This window comes from Bolinopsis microptera, unplaced genomic scaffold, assembly GCF_026151205.1.
Source record: "Bolinopsis microptera isolate Bmic1 unplaced genomic scaffold, MBARI_Bmic_1.0 sca46, whole genome shotgun sequence".
NCBI lineage: Eukaryota > Metazoa > Ctenophora > Tentaculata > Lobata > Bolinopsidae > Bolinopsis > Bolinopsis microptera.
This window is the reverse complement of record NW_026971818.1, coordinates 8,321-28,705: the sequence shown is the minus strand read 5'-3', so window position 1 is coordinate 28,705 and position 20,385 is coordinate 8,321. Positions and strand designations below refer to the sequence as shown.

General features: G+C 37.2%; 2 protein-coding genes across 2 annotated transcripts; both read right to left on the bottom strand.

The window, feature by feature from the left end:
• Window positions 1–367: 367 nt before the first annotated feature.
• On the bottom strand, window positions 368–2,643 carry LOC134825731 (protein NipSnap homolog 2-like). Its single transcript, XM_063837940.1, has 6 exons — window positions 2,481–2,643; window positions 2,265–2,310; window positions 1,746–2,052; window positions 1,506–1,537; window positions 1,173–1,345; window positions 368–998 (listed from the first exon to the last, which is right to left on the bottom strand). Exons 1-6 carry the CDS (start codon window positions 2,632–2,634, stop codon window positions 934–936), a joined length of 777 nt encoding a protein of 258 aa, XP_063694010.1. The 5' UTR covers window positions 2,635–2,643; the 3' UTR covers window positions 368–933.
• On the bottom strand, window positions 2,643–14,379 carry LOC134825730 (uncharacterized). The gene is made up of 2 exons (XM_063837939.1): window positions 12,834–14,379; window positions 2,643–2,647 (listed from the first exon to the last, which is right to left on the bottom strand). Exons 1-2 carry the CDS (start codon window positions 14,377–14,379, stop codon window positions 2,643–2,645), a joined length of 1,551 nt encoding a protein of 516 aa, XP_063694009.1.
• Between the last annotated feature and the right edge of the window lie 6,006 nt (window positions 14,380–20,385).

Sequence of the window (20,385 nt, the reverse complement as noted above, 5' to 3'; positions counted from 1 at the left end):
GAAATATTTTAAATACTTTAAGTATTAAAAACAAAGTGATATTAACACTTGAAGAAAGAGCGGAACACGTCAGCGATATACTTATAGACCCAGTTATTTTACCAGGAGTATGGAATTTTCCCATCCTACATTATCAACAACCATTATAATATAACCATTTGCATTATAATAACAATTCTCAAAATCAACTTACTGATTCACTAGCTGCTGTTTTCATGGCCTGGTGTTACATAGCTGAAAGTGAAAACGTAAATTAAATTTGGTAACTTTTTAAATTTTTCTAAGTGTGGTTGGAAGTAAATGTCGCTGATTAACAATCACGGGCAATCACCCAATCATCCATTCGATTAGTAAAACTAAAATCATTTATAAATCATTATATAAATATCATCCATGATAATTGATAATAAACATTCATTTCTAATATTAATACAACAAAATACAATTTCAGAGCTCATTCAAAATCTTAAACTGAAATTTCGTCGAATTTAAAAATATTAGTCTCATTTTAGTAGATAATTTACTAGAATATGATAATATATCATTTTTGTAAAAGCACGGCGCTTGTTGATGTTGACCCTTTTTAAAACCCATAAAACAATTCCAAGAAGTAAAATATATGTTTTCTCTATAAAATTTGTCAGTTTAGCGAAGAAAGTTTCCGTTCCAGAAATCCCTTGAAGAGGACTCTACAGAGGACTCTAAAGAGGACTCTAAGAGGACTCTAAAGAGGACTCTAAGAGGACTCTAAAGAGGTTTCTAAGAGGAGTGAGAGGATTCGAAAAAGGACTCTAAGAGGACTCTACAGAGGACTCTAAGAGGACTCTAAAGAGGACTCTAAGAGGAGTGAGAGGATTCGAAAAAGGACTCTAAGAGGACTCGGAAGAGGACTCTGAGAGGACTCTAAAGAGGACTTTAAGGTATACAGATCCTTCACCTAAGTGGTGAGTAGATTGACGGTTGCATGATGTTAACTTGAAGATTCTTTATCATCGGAACTGAAAATAAGTGAATTCGATCAGAAGAGAACAATGAGGATACTATTACTTCCCGAGTTTTGAACTGCAAATTCTTAGTGGGTTAGTGTGTCATAATGTTATGAATCCATGCAAATTTAATTGAAAAACCTATAAATTCAAGGCAAATAACACTATAAAGAATAAAGACAATACCGGTTTTAATGACAAGATCCGCCCATTCCCCACTTTGCCAGCTCATATCTCTCTCAGTTTTACGGTGTTCTAGGTCTGTGTACCTCCAGATGTGATGAACTGTGTACATATCACCTATCTGGGAGCACAGCCCCATCACTGCATCTTTCTCTCGCAAATTCACTGCCTTTGACCTGTCACGTAGGATGGTTAGGACTAATTAGGGCTAATTGTGATATGGAATTCATGGGCTAATTTAGAACCTCAAATAAAGTAACAAATCAAACTCATTATATCAGCAGCTACGTAAGATTATAAAAACAAATCTAGAAAAAGTTCTGAAAGAATTCTGACCAGGCATTAGCCCACTCATACAGACATCCCGCCTGAAATAATCTGTTTAAATAAAGAACAAAATTGTAATATTTTATTTAATTAATTAATTAATTAATTAAATAAAATACTGAAATTCATTCAAACAGCAAAATGATTCTCTGCTAAAAATGTCTCATGTTGAAAACATCTTATTCAGATTTAATCATTTAATTTAATCGAATGTTAGTAATTTAATTAACAAATAAATAAATTAAATACCTTAAGGGAGTATGATCTCAGTTCAAATATTCCACCATCGTAGTAATCATCATACTGGGGCCAGAATGCGAACTCATAGCAAAGCTGCTGTTCTCGTTTTCGCAACAGTTTCCCTTGTTCTTCCAAAAAATTCCCATAGCCTTTAATTTGATTGAGCTGTAGCAGTGTTTTGTCGACCGCACTATATCCATCTGAATGTCTCCAAATTGTATAAATCCTGTCCAACTGACCCAGCTGAACGTGGAACTGACCATAAAGTTCAACAGGTATATCATTGTCAGCATGGATGTCTGGGAGGACTTTTTCCCTGCAATACAATAACTGATATTATTTATAGTACATACTACCTTTTAATAAGTTAAATTATGTATATTTAAACTGGAGTAATTACAGAATGGTAAAAATATTATCTGACTTTCTCTAGCTGGACATTATGATAATAGTCTTGAGCAATTCTGAGGAGGTCTCATTTCCCCAACATGGAAATAGTCAGGTCTAAATTCGAATTAATTCACTTACGCATTTGATAGGTATTCAGAAACATAACCAGGTTTCACATCTTGAACTGAAATAAGTTAAGAAGATGTCAAATGCTGTCGTTATCATGTTATCATAATTCAAATGAACAAATATAAAACTTCCTTATTTAATATCTATAAGTTTAATTGCCCGGATAGAAATCAATCCAGATTGCATTATAACATTTTAAACTATGTGAAATTAAATCAAACATACTTTCAATATTGTATATAAGGTTGCGCTTGGCTAGAAGCTTAGAATGTTGGTCTTTTACTGGTGGCTCTGCGCCAATCAAATATTTATCAAAGGTGTCAGTCCATGTAGAAAAAAGCCTTTTCTGATGTCTGAGCTGCCGAAATAATATGAGCATTTCTGTTTTCAACCTAAGAAGTGGGATAGTTAAAATCAAACACAGAAAAAGATAGAAAAAAAGGTCAAGTTAACATGTCAGGCAAGTTCAATTTCCTGTGGGTACATTTAAAAGTGGGACAGTCAATAGTTTGAGAATAACCCTGGTACCGGTACCAAGGACAAATTATATGACATCCCAATGACACAATAACCATTGACACAAAGGCCATAATCTTTCGCTAGCTCTCCAATATCCACCATGAAGCTGCATTTTATATCAATGTAACGAAAAAAAAATATCCTTGTACTACACAATATAAACTAAAGTATGTTTTAGTGTAGACTTTTTGTCACAACAAGACTGCAACCTATATTAACAACTATTATAAACAGAACCCCTAACGTCTACTAAAAAATTTCTTCTAGTCCTAATATGAGCCTTATCTCTAAAAACCTAACTGAACTAGCGTTTCGGTGTGTGCAAAAGCTTTCAGGCACGCGCATTCCTTGCCCCGTTAGTTACCTGTCCTTCTAAACCCAAACTAGCAGTCAAGGACAAAAAGTCATACACCAAATGGGCATTATATTTTATGAATTGTTTTACATCTTTTTATTCTGTAAAATGTGCTAAAATTAAATTTCTTGTTTCATTGAAAATTTCTTGTTTCATTGATCAGATATGATATGTTGATTCTAAAAAGTTAAGGTGCCGGTTGAACGAAAAAAATATCATCCCATTATGTGAAAAAATATAAAATAAATATTTCCCCACCAACATTAATTATTAAATTAAAAATGTATCTAAAAACATTATCCTATTTTAAAAACCTAATCAAACTTCTCAGTAGAATAAAGATTTATAAAACGTTTCTTCGCCATATAGGGATGACACCAAAGACAATCGTTATTGTTTTTTAAATACTGACATAACTGTGCTTCATGTTTGTATTCACAATATCTACTTGGATATCATTCACTTGTATACTTGCTTTTGATCAAGTTCATCCTAACAGTCTCACACTGAAGCTTTATTATCAACCAGCGCCCCACCCTCTAGTCATAGATATATGTATATATATAGGGGGGGGTGTCACGTCCGTCAATGTCCGTCAATGTCTGCCTATGTCCTGTCCTTTTTGGATTCTATGAGACAACGCGTTGTCTCATAAAGTCCAACGGACGTGTTTTTTGGGACATTGGCGAACACGGACGGACATTGGCGGACTTGGACGGACATTGGCGGACTCAGACGGACATTTGCGGACCCGGACGGACATTTGCGGACTCGGACGGACATTGGTGGACATAAATCCAGATTTATTTGTGTCGTCAACATATCTTTGAAACAGTTACACAGGGTACACAGTAGGCACAGTACCTATTTAACGAAATATAATAGCTTTAACTTATTATATCAAATTAAATATAGGGACCCAGGAAAAGGCCACAGGAGGAGGAGGAGGAGGAGGAGGACTGGGGAGGAGGAGGACTGTTGAGGACTGATGAGGAGGACTGAGGACGAGGAGGAGGAGTAGGAGGAGGACTGAGGAGGGGAGGAGGAAGAGGACTGGGGAGGATCAGGAAGACCTAGGAGGAGGACCCAGGAGGAGGACCCAGGAGGAGGACCCAGGAGGAGGAGGAGGAGGACTCAGAAGGATGACTCAGGAGGAGGAGGACTCAGGAGGAGGACCCAGAAGGAGGACCTAGGAGGAGGAGGAGAACTGAGAAGGATGACTCAGGAGCAGGAGGACTCAGGAGGAGGACTGAGGAGGACTGAGAAGGAGGAGGACTCAGGAGGATGGCTGAGGAGGATGACTGAGAGGGAGGAGGACGAAGAGGAGGAAGAGGACTGAGGAGGAGGAGGAGAAGGACTGAGGAGGAGAAGGAGGACCCAGGAGGAGGAGGACCCAGGAGGAGGAGGACCTAGGAGGAGGACCCAGGAAAAGGCCCCAGGAGGAGGAAGAGGACTGGGGAGGAGGAGGACTGTTGAGGACTGATGAGGAAGAGGAGGAGGATGAAGAGGAGGAGGAAGAAGAGGAGGAGGAGGCTGGAGGACCCAGGAGGAGGACCCAGGAGGACCCAGGAGGACTCAGGAGGAGGAGGACTGGGGAGGAGGAGGACTGTTGAGGACTGATCAGGAGGACTGAGGATGAGGAGGAGGAGTAGGACTGAGGAGGGGAGGAGGAATGAGGAATGAGGAAGATCAGGAAGACCCAGGAGGAGGAGGAGGAAGAGTAGGAGGAGGAAGCATCTAAATGTTAGTTCCATTTTTGTCCGTTTTTGTCCATTTTTGTCCGTTTTTGTTCGCTCTATTTTTTGTCCGTTTTGAAAATATAGGGTACCGAACGGACAAAAAACAAAATCCCCCCTATAACAGCAAAAATTGAACATTTTATTTACCAATTTAGGTGTCCATTAATGTCTGCTAATGTCCGTATATGTCCGTCTATGTCCTTCTATGTCCGCCTATGTCCGCCTATGTCCGTCTATGTCCGCCTATGTCCGCCTATGTCCTGTCCTTTTTGGATTCTATGAGACAAGCGGACATAGACGGACGTGACACCCCCCCCCCCCTATATAATATATATCTCAATATAGCCTAAAATGATTTAAAATTGAATACTTTTTCTGTCTTCATTGGCTAGATTTTTGGTCTGCAATGAGGTTAAAGTGATAGAACATTCCTCTATATCCTTTGGCAGTATTTCTACCCTTAGTTGTCTACGACCAAATTTCTCAATCGATGGTTGTAAAAGCGCAACTTCTAATTTTAATAAAACAAAATTTTAATAAAAAAACATTTTGTTTTATACCCACAATCAATTCATATTTAGTTCAAGTATTTAAAGTCAAAATCACCATTTCACAGAAGTGGTTTTATTATAATAAAATGATTTGTGATATGTGTACAAGTGATATAAATTATTAATCAACTATATACAGCAAACACAAGATAATAGAAAATAAATCATAAAATCGAGTGGCCGTTCTTTATAAATAAGTTAGAAAAATTATTCAAACAATATACACATAATATAACAATTACCCTATATAAAATTCAATATAAATTCAATAGAAAACCCTTGAACACCCTTTAAGTAGTATAAGTAAGCCAGTTTAAAGAACTGGCTCCAAATTTATGTCTAATTCTGCTATTTTTACTGCACTACTACTTTTAAACCCTCTCTCTCCTCTAAGAGCTATGATTGTTGTTCTCAATAGGTCAAATCTTACTCTCTTCTTTATAAATAATGTTCTTTATAAATGAACAAATTAATTTACACTAAAAAATGTACAAAAAATACAAAGTTTTTACTAAATGCAACACTTGGTGGTTTTACATTGTCTGAAGTTGGACATAGCTTCTGGGTTTTTATTAATACCCTTACAATTAAGTTCCTGTCTGATCATGAGGTTTCTTTCTGGACAGTATAATTGTTTCAACAAATAACTAGCCTGTAAAGCTCATAACTATCTGGGACCCATTTATAAGCCTAATTTTAAAGTGAAACAAATTTTAGTGAAACAAATTTAAAATTTTATCCTTTATTTTACAATCATAATATAATAAAATTTATAAGCCTCCGTTTTGAAAGTTTTAAATTTTCTAGATTCAATTTAATGTATAAATCAATAACTGGCCACCAAAACCGCGCATTCTTGAAAACAGAATTAACTTGTTTATAGTTATACGACAAAATAAATTTAAAACTATCCCTAGTTTTTTTAAATAAACTATAATTTTACCTTAATCAAAATCCAGCTTTGTAAAATTAACTATTAGATCATAATGTATCGTCAATTTTAAATATTTATAATGCAACATTTCATTAATCTATAAACAAGCGTACTCCAGCCCCTAAAGGCATCAATTCTTATGCGGCGATGCTCAAGCCAAGCACGCACGTATTATTTTATACTTTTTGTTTTCTAATAAATATCGCGTCAATGTGTACGTCCAAATTGTAAATGTTTATGTTTTGTGTAAACTTAATCCAATTGAGACTAGTGACAAGGATAAGTACCCAAGTGCCTGTACGGCTTTTTCGGACCCCTGTGGACCGCTACTTCACATAGCCATGTGTCTACGCGTACTGCGGTCGCGCGCTATTGCAAGCAAGAGGGCTTTGGTTACAGCAATACCGCTACTTTTGAAATCGCTCTACAACATTTAAATCCATATACAATATATTATAACTGTTTTATAATATATTATGAACTACGTCATTTGACAATTATTATCATTAATCTAACTGTCTTGCCGAGGAGGAAGAGTTGATTCTTGAGGACTTCCCCGCGAACGCGCCGCGCGAATTAGCATTCTTGCTTCGATCTAGATCGTTGCTCTGCTTCGCAGAGCAACGATCTCGACGGATTGACATCGTCAATCAAAGTTGATTCACGATGTCAATCCTTCGCATTACATCTCGCCGATCTGCATACGGTTGCGAGAAGATGCGCGGCGCATCGCGTTACAAGGGGAAAAGTAAACGCTTCACATTAAAATACTCACAACATACAAAATCTAAAACCATCAACACGGTTAGCAAATATCATAAACAATTTGGTATAAATCTATTTCGTAGTAATATCTAGTCACATTTGCTTTATCGTAATACTATAATGAAGTACAGTAGGATACATGTCTCGAGAAAGAAAGGTTGGTCCAATTACTAACAAAAGTAAACAAAAGTCCATCAGGGACTCCGTGGAATCAAAAAAGGTACACGGCCGCCGCGCTGTCTGGTGCTGCTAAGCATTTATTGATCAAGATGTTTTATTGTATTTGTTTTTGATGAATCTATGACATATGACTAAAAATGTAGATTATCTAAACAATTTGTGGGAAAGGGAAAAAGTACTGTTAATCCGGATTTGCAGTTAATCAGGGTACGGTATATCGAGGTTAGCGTGTATTTGATTCACGATGTCAATCCTTCGCAGCTCGGTGAGGCACAGTGGTGCATCTCGCCGATCTACCGTAGGAAAGAAAAAATTTTTTTTAGGAAAGAAAAATTTTTATTTACCACAAATAATCAATACATAATGTTATATTCATAAATAAATTCAAATTTCAATTTCAAACACATATACAGTACGCCGCGCACACAGCCACAATTTAAAATTGTTCAGAAATTCGTAGGTCAGCTGTAGGCGCCGCGCACAGGATCTATTTAATTGTTAACTTACAATTACATGTCACATTTCTTAATTACTAGAGCCAAAATTTCAGAAGCAAAATAATTTAAAAGATATTTCTGTCGTTTACTCAGTACAGGCCGTGAGCACTGCGATCTAATTAATATAATAATGGAGAGATTCCAAAAAACCGCGCGCTCGTTATTTATTGTGATTAAATTGAGTGCGCGCCACTGTGAACAGCAGTACCGCTCAAGCATGAATTAGTACTGAGCGGTACGCAGTTCTGCGTGAGGCGTAGACATTTGTAGCACACGTTTCATTCAACTAATCCATTAATCCATGTGACATGTACAATGTAATTATATTAAAGCAAAAAGAATATTAATTTTAGTAATAATTGACGTAAACATATGTGTTTAAATAACATCTATAATCTAGTGAGTTACTAATACCGTTCGCGTTTGTTTGTATTCTTGATTATATATCTTTACACTAGCCTATATTATGATGGAGATATACATTATATAATTGCTCCAATATTCAACACCGCTAAACAACAAATACCTACTCGCCCATCGATGAAGCAGTCGCCAAAACAAAGCTCAAAGTTAATATATCTTCGTACTTCGTTTTGGAAACTGTAGAATTCCAATAAATAATTAGTGTTTCAATCGTGTATTCGATGGGCAAGCACTCGCCACTTGAGGCCGAGACAAACGGCACCAGCTCCGCCCCGCAACCGTGAAGTAAGGCGGGGCGGTGGTGTGCGCCGTTTATACGGCCCACAGCACGAGACATTTTGAGCTCCAAGACTTAAGACTATAAAAGTCCTGAATTAAACGTAGCGACTTACCATCGTCAGCCGTCAAAAATTTAGAATTTGTATGTTATAAACTCTACACCTGCTATCAGTCTAACATGTAATTTAGTTTGTTATTGGCTAAATTTTCAACTCGATTAAGCGATGCAGACGGATGAACTAGGCTTCTCCTCCGTCAAAAACACAATGAGAGGGGATTGTGGAAGGACACGAACACTATTCGTTAACTCGTACCCCGGGTACCCCCTAGAACTGTGTCCCATCAGAGAGAGCCCATCACCCGTCAGATCGAAAACAGTGTTTTAGTTTTGATATATGCTGTACCAATTACAATAAATGGTAAGTCAAGGCTGACGTTGGTAGCAAAGTATAAAGTGACACGTCACAACAAAATAACCACTACACACTACACACACTATACGCTATAACTATTGTACACAGTACACAGTATAACTAAAATATAAAATATAAACAAGTTACAAGAGACAAAAGAGTTTACAGAAGAGTTTTACATCGGCTCAGCACCGCCAGGACATTGGCTATACACGTGGGTCAATTAGTTTGATTTGGTATGGTTCGACCGGGAAAGTGGTCGAAATTAGTGCTCTTAATGAGTCATCACTGTCGTCTGAATATTAGAGCGGGAACTTCCCAAGTTTCGGCCGACAACGCGCGCGCATAGCATCGGCGCGCAATGCTATGCGCGCGCGTTTCAATATTACTGAGTCATTCGGCGGTTGCGCTCAGCGTAACTTGGAAATGAGTTGTATGTTGTTTACCTAAATTCAAGCATGGTATTCATAGATAAGCTTGTCAGTCAGTAAGTGCTTAAGTGGGAATAACAGGCAAATGAATATCACTTTATAATCAGAATTCAGTGAAATTTCTGTCACACCACTCAGTTCCATACCGGTTTTGAGCTCTTAGAAGTGACTGTTTAAGTAAATTCTTGACAGATCCGCATGTTGAGGTGAAATTTAACGGGCCAACTTTACGGAATTCGTTCCACAGCCATGCAGATTTATAAATAAATTGATTAGTTGGAGAGGGTGTAATGAACAGATTATCTTTCCTATTTGATATGTTGAATAAGTAGTATAACGAAATTGGTACTCGTGACTTAATGATCTTAAAAAGTTCCATTAAACAACGGTATCGGTACAGGTTCTCTGTAACAAGTAATTCATGTTTTGTGAATAGAGGCTTAGTGGACTCTTTAACATAGAATTCAGATCCTAGACGTTGAGAATTAATTGGTCTTGCTCTAGCACATGTCTTGAATTTGTCTACATAAGCTTCATAGTCTCCAAATAGAATCCTGATACACTTCTTTTGAGTAATAAATAGTGGTTTTAACTGATTATTGGGAATACCTCCCCAGACAGAAATAGCATAACCTAGGTGTGATTCAAAGAGAGAATGATATATTTGTTTATATAGTGATTCTGGTAAGCATTTCTTAATACGGTAGATACGTCCACAAGCACTTCTTAGTTTCTTGTTGAGGGATGATATATGTGGTTTCCAGCTCAATTTATCATCCATGATTACTCCGAGAAACTTTGTCTGACTTACACGTTTAATTATTTTGTTATTAATGGACAAGTTTTGGCTATCTATATCGGCATCTAATTCGTTATTATTACGTTTAGAGGGAGAAAAATACATGTAACAACACTTCTTTACATTAATGTGCAGTAGGTTAACTCCCATATACTTGTTTACGGCCTGTAGTACTTCATTAGCCAATTCATATGCTTTATTTCTCGAATCGGCAGCGACAAATATATTAGTATCGTCTGCAAATAAGACAAATTTACCCTTTTTAGTTATATTGCATATGTCATTGATGTACAGTAGGAAAAGTAGAGGTCCTAATACACTACCCTGAGGGACCCCGAATTCAACCGGTAATTCATCAGATTTGGTATCCAAAACGTTTACAAATTGTTTCCTATTAGACAAATAACTAGAGATAAGATTCAGAGCATTTCCTCTTATGCCATAGTTGTTTAATTTTGTAGTTAGTTTACAGTGGTCTAGAGTGTCAAAGGCTTTTGAGAGATCGATAAAGACCCCTAGGACATGTTGCTTTTTACTAATTAACGATTCTATATGTTCTACAGAGTAGTTCAGTGCATGGCTGGTGGAGTGTCCTTTTCTAAAGCCGAACTGGTTTTCATGTATTATACCCTTGGAAGTAAGGAAACTATAGAGCCGCTTATATATTAACTTTTCTAGAATTTTCCCGAATACAGGTAGAGTTGATACTGGTCTATAGTTTTCTAAAAGCTGTTCATCTTCTTTTTTGTAAATGGGGCTGATTCTCCCAGTTTTTAATTCATCGGGAAAGTGGCCTTCTTGCATGCATTTATTAAAGTATCTAGCTAAGTACGGTGCAGTAATTTGACACGACTTCTTGATCACATGAATAGGTATGTCACTAGATTTCCCGTTTTTTAGTTCGTTTATGATCTCTTTAATCTCAATACAGTCACAATCACAAAGAAAAATACTGGACGTAACTGATGTGGGCAGGTAATCAGTAAATGACGGCAGGGAATTTATTCTTAAGAAGTCACCAGAGTATGCTTCGTTCAAGTTAGCTGCAATAGAGGCAAAGTATTTATTGAACTCATTTGCAATTACACGCCGATTAATCACACGCTCGTTATTTATCACAAAGTTAGGTTTAATCTGTAGTGCATCGCGCTACAAGCGTGTATTAATTTTTTTCATACAAGTTACAACAAAGTCTTCATGTTTTGTATCATGGGTTTGGACAGGATATTACCCGCTTAAAATATTTCCATGCACAATACATAGTACTCAATAAATGTATTTAACTTTTTATTATAACAGTGCAGATAAAATTAAATGCTTCGAACAGTATACAGATAAGTTCAGCAATGGTAATTGTCTCGCCACATGGATAGACACCCTCGAAAAATGAATAAACCAATACAATAGATTAAATACTATAAAAATGGTACAAATTTTAAAAACTGAGGTAAAAAATAAAACCCTTTGTAATATTATATGAATGGTCAAGTAAAAAACTAAATCCGCAAATTCACATCACAAAGAAAAACAAAATTTGTAAGAAAAACAAAATTTTTTATATACCACAAAGCAGTCAATACAGATAAAGTTATATTCATAAATAAATTAAAATTTGAAATTCAGTCATATGCACAGCCCGTCGCGCACACAGCCACACATTGGTGAGAAATCATTATAGGTGCAGATGTAAGCGCCGGGCACAGGGTCTATTCAATTGTTATTTTACAATTACTCAAATGTCAATACATGCATGTCTCCGCTTCTAAAATGTTTAATGAGCCCAATCACTCATCACTTAACAGTTTAATCTTCAAAGTGAGTTGTACAATCTAGGTTGTTTTAAGTAGCTGTTGATAGTGTAAAACAGGAGTGACTTGATCGTTTTCATAACTTCGATTTACAATTTGTACCATAATAAAACTAGCACTGCCATGGGGTTCAAAAAGGGTCATTGTAAGCCTCCAGCGTAATGGTCCTAAGTCTCTGCCCCATGCAGTGCCTGTCAGCATCAGCTAACAGAATAGCCCTAACATAACGATCAAGCCACAAATTAGGTTCTATAATGATTTAATATTGTTGAATAAAGAGATTTGAATATAATATTTGTTTTATTCTGAATATTTGTTTTATTCTGAATACATATCATTATTAAATCAAAGTTCTAAACAAGGGATAGTTTAAAAAACAACGTCCAAGTCTAATCTTTCCCTAAAACAAAAACTAAAAATTAAAAACTTCATTGCAATTTCCGCCAATATCTCTTGTCATAACTCAAATTACGGAGATAATGCAGGTCAAAGATATTATTTAAATAAAGATTTCTTTTACATAAATCATGCACAATCAGCGAGAATAGATTGCTTTGGGGTCTTCCTCTTCTCCCTGGTAAGTCCAGTGTATTGATGGCAAAGATGAGGGAAGAAAACGCTGGTCCGTCAATAGGACCCCGCAAAACATGTCCTAACATTCTCCACCGACTACGGGCCACTTTTTCTGACAATGGTTCAGCATTGAATTGCAGCGTTTATACAAGTTTTTGTTGGAGATGTCTCCTGGGTACTTTATATTCAAAATAGTGCGAAGATGTCTGCGGTGAACAACATCTAGTTTTTCAAGGAATATTTTGGGGACGGCCCAACAGGATGAGTTGTACATAAGAACCGATACGACTAAAGCATTATACAGTATTAGACGTTTGTTTAGGGGCAGTTTATCACTCCAGGCCTTCTTGTAATTGTTAAAGGCAGCATATCCCAGGTTTATGCGACGCTGAATATCAGCTTTGCTACACAAGACAGACCCTAGAGTGATACTTTTCCTCCATGCTTCATTCCCCGACACTAATTTTCCATCACTGTCAACTTCACCCGTACTAGCTAAATAAACATGAGTGAAGTCCGTTTTGTCTTCATTGACAACGAGGTTCCATTTCTCGAGTATAGCTGTTGCCTGGGGCAAAATAGCTCTCAAGTTGTCTTCCTCTTCATCATTGAAGTCAACATCATCAGCATATTCAGTGTCAAGTGGAAGGCAAGCAATAGTAATCGGGGGGATCGGCCTATCTAAACTGATTGTTATAGTCCATCTAAGTTCATTCAAAGCACCAGCCAAGACAAGGGTGAACAGACAGCCGGATAGACAGTCACCTTGGAAAGCTCCAAGGAGACTTAAAAACTCAGCTGAAAGAACTCCATTTACCTTCACCCGTAGCTTTGTGTTGGACAACAACAACCGGACAATCCTCAGCTCATCCTCAGTACAGCCACACAGTTTCAGGAGTTCAAGAATCGTAGTGCGTTTGATCTTGTCAAACGCACTAGACATATCAATGCCCATGCGATGATACTCCCATTTCTTCCTTTGGACAACTGACAGTAGAACTCGCTGACACCAAACAATGTCAGCACAAGAACGAGCGCGTTTATATGCACACTGCCATGGACCAGTGAAGGCGTTAACTTTTTCTTCTATCCTTTTAAGAGTAGCCATAGACAGAATTTTTCTGGCTGCATTGGACAAGGTGAGTGGACGTAAATTCTTCAGAGGACCAATAGGTTTTTTTGGCTTCTGTAAGGGTGTTATAGTAGCCTCTCCAATAGAAATGGGGAAAGTATGTGTCTCAAAACAACTGTTGATGATTCCAGCATAATGTTCATGGACTGTACTATTAGAGTACTTAATTAGCTCGTTGGGTACTCCATCGGGACCATTTGCCCTCCCATTTTTCAAGCTAGAGGTGGCTGCATGTATTTCAACTCCAGTAAAAGGGACGTTGAGAGCACGTGGTAGACCCTCAAAAGGCTCGAGAGGTTGCTCATTGCGAGTCAGCTGTTTTTCGAGATAGTCTCTAACAACAGAAGTTTTCATGTCGTCAGATGCAATCAAACAGCCATTTTCATCATGAACACCAATCGAGTTATTAGGTGGTTTACTTTTCTGAAGATGTCTTACTGCTTCAAACATTTTCCTTGAATCGTTTGTGTTAGTAATATCACTATAGGTCTGATCAGCTTGAGCAGACCTCACTTCAACTAATCTTTTCTGGATACTATTAGTGAGGTGGTTGATGGATGACCTCAATGTAGTTCGATCAAGAGATTGATTATTGTTAAGTAGCTGTCGGAGATCGTGACGCTTTTCAACAAGCTCTTTGAGAGTGTCATCACTGCTGTGATGTTTCAAGCGAGCTTTAGGTTTTGGGCCGATGGAAACATTGGCAGCATCACGAATATGAGACATAAGATTTTGAAGGTCGGCATTTGGATCGTTGCTGGTCACAAAATTTGAGAACTTGCCTTCAAGGGCCAAGTGATATTTATGTTGCATATCTTTGTTGCTTACAAGTTCTGATATATTATAAGAAGGAACACGACGTTGTTTAGGTTTGAAACAAAGATGAATGTTGCTTAAATTGATGCGAGCAATGACAAGTCTATGATCTGAAAACGTTTTAGTACCAGCATAAGTTCTTGATTGAGTCAAAAGACACTTAGATCTATTTCGGCATAGTATGTAATCTATTTGAGAGTATACAGGCAGTGTCTTCTTACTGTACCGACCAGCCGACCAATCCTTCCGCCAACCAGTAAATGATGTAACACGTCTGCTAGGTTGTATAAAACTAGTGTTCACAGCAAACAGATTATTTTCTGAGATAAAATCCAGTAATCTAGAACCATTTTCGTTCCTTACTCCCACCAAGTTTTCAGTTCGCAGTAAACCACTTAGCATTTGTATCGTTTTTAGCTTGTTATCAGCAGTCGTTATCTGCAAGTGTTACACACCACGCTAACCTGATGAATTTCTCTGTGGACTTACTACACACAGTGGAAAAGGATATGCAATCAGAGATTGGAAAGCTCATGAAAGCCGTGAATGTCTCGTCCTTCTCTGATATCAACCAGGGTGTTCTACAAAAACTGCTTAAGGGTCCGCTTGTAAATTTTCTCAGCAGCATAGTAAATTTAATGGACAGCAATATGAAGCTATGCAGGTCTGCAGCCAGCAAGATAGATCAGATGAAAACAGAACAGATAGACATGCAAAAGCAGCTGATAAACAGACAGCAGAATCAGATCGAATCGGTGCAGAAAACTGTAAAGAATGAAATGAAAAGTTGGGCAGATGTCGTCAAGAAGAACAGCGTCCAAAACAATCAGCTGACAACAAAAACTGTGAAAGAAGCCGTGCGATCAGTGAATAAAGAAGAAGAAAGATCGAGAAACTTGATTATCTACGGTTTGAAGGAGACGGAAGAAGGGGAGTGGGAGGACGTATTAGAGATGGACCCTCTCCCGGACTTTTTCAAGTCAGTTTTTGCTGAGGCCGGCTGTCATTTTCCTGACACGGATGAGATATGCAGGATTGGGAAGAAAGTTCCTGAGAAAACGCGACCAGTCAAAGTTCAGTTACAAAGCTCTAGCGATGTGGACATTATACTAAGGAATGCACACAAACTTAAAACAAATGATGATTTTAAGTCAGTTTATCTTGCACCGGATAGGACAAGGGAGCAGAGAATACTACACAGTGGACTTGTCAAACAGATGAAAGAACTAATAAAGCAGGACAATAGCAAGCGTTATTTTATCAGAGACAATAAAGTTAATTGTGTTAGTGAGAGCTAGAGCCTTATCTACAAGTACACTGACTTGTTATCAGAACTTATGAACTTTAATATGTTATGTTCACTTTCGTTATCTACGTGGTGATACAGTGTAGTTTTTACATAGTATGTATTTTAATTTGGTTTAAGTGGTGGCCGTTGTATTCTATAAACCGTTTTTAACGAGTTTTTTTACGATGCAGTATTTTGTGAGGAGATTTAGGCAGCATGAACTGTGGCTCATATTTTATTATTTAAGCTGCTCTACGAGCACACACGCTAGCTAGTTGGTTTTTAGATAGTTAAGAGTATTAGTTACTTAGTTAGTTAGTGTAAATTAGTATCAGTCAGGATCTGTTAGCACACAGAACTGTTAGTTTTCGCGAAGTAGGTCTGACTTTCATATATATTCTTATAGTAGACTTCGTCATATAAATTTATTTTGAACTTAGTAACAATTTCAGGGGAAAAATAGAAATTTAAGATTTCATTTCTATTCTAATATTCACGTATATTAAATACAATTATATTGTTATGTATCATATGATTTTGTAAACATTGGCCGGTGTACCAAAAACCGGTCCCCAAACAAAACAAACATTCCGTATTTCCCCATATATCTACCAAAACCCTGTTCAATATCAGAAGGGGATAATAAAACAAAAGTAATAAAACAAAAGTTAAATTTATTACCAATTATTCAATCAATACATATCATAAATTCTAATATTGGAAACACAATGCAGAATGGATGTCTTAAACTATAATTTGTTGTCACTAATAATCTATTTACTTTCAAAGTTGAAATTTAGTTAAGTATGAAATGCCACCACATCATAGTTAGGGTAAAATATAATTCTTAAAAATTTTAAAATTAAGAAGATTGCTCTATGACTTAAAATTTAAAATTTAGCTAAAGATGTCAAATTTTTAAGTAGTTGGTTACAGTTTATGACAGTACTGGCATGACCAATTTTATTGTGGCTGGTAAAAGGACCCAGTTGCCTGTAAGGGCTTTACCGAACCCCTGGGGACCACAATGTGATAGGATCAGGCCAGATGTTTCTATGTAGAGCAATTTATTTATTTCGGAGCTATGGTTACGTGGTATAGTTGGTGGTCATGTTTAAAGGTCAGTTTATCCTTGTGTGCTAATTATCCATCCAGATGCTTAGTGATGTGAGTAAATCATGCCCTTCTACATTATATAACGTTTAACTATAAATTTGTTTTTACCACAGAAACTGTGGCACTAAGGTCAAGAATTAAAAATTTGTACTCTCATTGATAGTTAAAGCGTTTTTTTTTTTTCCCCAGCACTACTACACAACAAAAACCTGTCGGCCCACCGAGGAAACACAGTCGCAGAACAAAGAACCCAATTGTGCTCCTCTATTCTGCGATCGTGTGTATTTACTATAAACTAGCTAAATGCAGTTAGTAAAATTTTCTGGAATCATTCAAGTCGTTTGATTAGTTTATGTGTCAAAGTAATGTCCATGATAATCATATTTTTGGATCCCCGGTGGGCAAACACTCGTCCCAAAGGCTAAGGCAAACCTGTCAATGTTTCCCCATACGAAGTAAGGAGAACACATACTCAGCCTACAACTCCACCCATGGGACGAGACGTCGTGAGCCTCAAAATATATAGCATATACCCAGTCAGCAAACACTATACACAACATACATACGATACCAATCAATGTATAATGCCATTACTTCATTTAAAAGAAAATAAATCTGCTATCTGATTTTTAAAAAATTGAAGAATAAACCTGAAGAGAGGTGAAGGAGAGAGGGGTTTGGGAGAGGTAGAGTAGGAAAACAACAGGATCCTGTGCCGCAGGATTTTAAAATTTGTTGTATGATGATTCGTTTTGTGTCGTCTCTTAGATTAATATAGGTCTGATACCCTTGTCATGGTTCTTTGCAATAACACCGTGGTTTACTCATGTGATTATGTTTACTAAATCAACCTATTTCAATGATAATTCATTTGCATCAAAGTTGTAACTGCACCAAAGTTGTCGGTCATATTTAGACTGTTGTTCTAACAAAGATTTCTTGAGATTATTCTTGAATATACTGATGGGAGTGGAGAAGTCTATTTCACTTGTTGACTTACGGCAGTGATTCCAAATACTAGTTGATTGATAGATGAATAGTGAGGATGGAGTGGGTGGGATGAAGTAGTTGTCTCGTCTTGGTGACCTGTTGAATAAAGAGAACATTGAGATTGGTGATTGGAACTTATTAATTTTGAACATTTCCAGTAAACAGTGCAACTTATGAAGATTGTGGACAGTCAGGAAGTTATACTCGTTACAGATTGGTTTACTGTGTTCTAGTTCAAAGAAATCTTTGCCTAACATCTGCTTGATAACTTTACCGGTCTTATCCCTAGTGATAGGCCTTACTCTGGCACATGTTTTGAACTTATTGAAGTATGCATCATTATCACCAAAGAGAATTCTTATGCATTTCTTTTGTGTTTTAAATATGGCTTCTAGTTTATTATTTGATACACCTCCCCAAACAGATATTCCATAACATAGGTGTGATTCAAAAAGGGTGTGGTACAGGTCCTTATATAGTTTTTTAGGTACACAGCGTCTAATTCCACATAGTCTACCTATCTCACATTTCAATTTACGGTTTAACGCTCTTAAGTGAGCATCCCAGTTCAGTTTTTGGTCAATAATGACTCCAAGAAACTTAGTTTCCTCCACCTTTTTAATTACTATATTATTTAGTGTCAGTTCTAATTCATTGGTGTTTGAATCTGGTTCATTTCTACAGTTCGGCTTAAAGTGGATATAGCAACATTTCTTTATGTTGATAATAACATAAACCCGCCACGCAAAGGGTTTATATAACAGATCATCCCGCGCTAGCGGGATGATCTGATAAACACATACGAGTGCGCGCAGCGCACGAGTTTTGTGTTAATATGTAATCCCGAAGCGCCAGCTGAGGGATTACATTTATTTAGCCCTGAGCGTGAAGTGTTTATGGATTATAATTATCTCCGGCGATTTCGACAAGGGATTTATACTTTAGAAGAGAGCCCAGTTGTTGACTCTAACTGTACTGTCCGGAACACGATTGGAAAGCAGTTCATCAATCTGAATGTCAAACCGATCTGTCATAGTGGAGCAATAGCTTGAACGTTAGCAGGAACAAGAGCTGGAAGGAGAGCAAGCAAAACAATACTATTTTTAGGGCACGGACAAGGGTAGCTGGCTAGTCGCCAACTTCTCACGCCACGCGTTGGAGAAATTCCAAGAATTAGCTGCTTTGGCAACGTTCCCAGGAATTTGCGTGTAAAAGAAGTGGACGGTTACCATGTTTCATATCACGTGGTGCGCTTTCGTGTCACGTGGTATAGACTCGGCGTATGCTATTGGTGGCACGTGGTACGCACGTGACGCGCCCACGTGATCGCGCGTCTAACTGTTCTACTATTATCGAGTTCTAATCAGCAGTATCATTGATTATATTTATTGTAAGTCGGAGAATTGAATGATAAACATCAGTTACGACTAAAAAGCGGGCCGGGTTTATACAAATTTCCGGGGCGGGATGATATCACCTTGAGATGTTTATCTAACAGCGGGCCGGGCTGAGTGATAATATGATCCCGCGTCGAAATCCCGGAGATATTTATATGCAGCAAGTTACTCTTCATATACTGATGAACAAGTTTAAGAATTTTATTAGCTTTGCAGTAAAGTGTTTTTATACATTTATCTACAACAAATATGTTGGTGTCATCGGCAAAAAGTATAAACTTACCTAGGTCTGATACTCTATATATTTCATTGATGTAAATAATGAAAAGCAAGGGACCTAATACTGACCCCTGAGGAACACCAAATATTACAGACAGTTTTTCGGATTCTTCTCCAAGTACTGAAACATATTGCTGTCTATTAGAAAGGTAACTGGCTATCAATTTATTTGCAGTCCCTCGAATTCCATAATCATTCAGTTTTTTAAGCAGTTTATCATGACAGATTGTGTCAAAAGCTTTACTTAAATCAATGAAGATGCCTAGTACGTGATTTTTATCTCTTAAAGATTTTTCAATGTAGTCGACAGAAAAGTTGAGTGCATGGCTTGTCGAGTGATTTTTTCTAAAGCCATATTGATTTTCATATAATAATCCTTGCGACTGAAAGAAACTGTAAAGCCTGGAGAATATGATTTTTTCAAGTATTTTACCGAATATTGCTAAGGTTGAGATAGGCCTGTAATTTTCAAGAAGCTCAGCATTTTCTTTCTTATATATTGGACTTATTTTACCTACTTTTAGGTCGTCTGGAAAAAATCCCTGTTGCATACATTCGTTGTACAATACCGATAGTAGTGGGCTAATTTTGCCTGATACTGCCTTTACTATATGTACTGGTATGTCGCTAGCCTTGCCATTCTTAAGTTCCGATATGATCTTAGCCACCTCCTCAGGTGAGCAGTCATGTAGATATATATTAGCTGTATTCGATTTAGGTAAGAAGTCACAGAAACTTGGAAGCTGATTTATTTGTATCTCTCCTAGTTCTGTGTAGGCTGCATTAAGGTTAGATGCTAGGGATACAAAATACTTATTGAATTCATTAGCTATAACTCTGCGATCA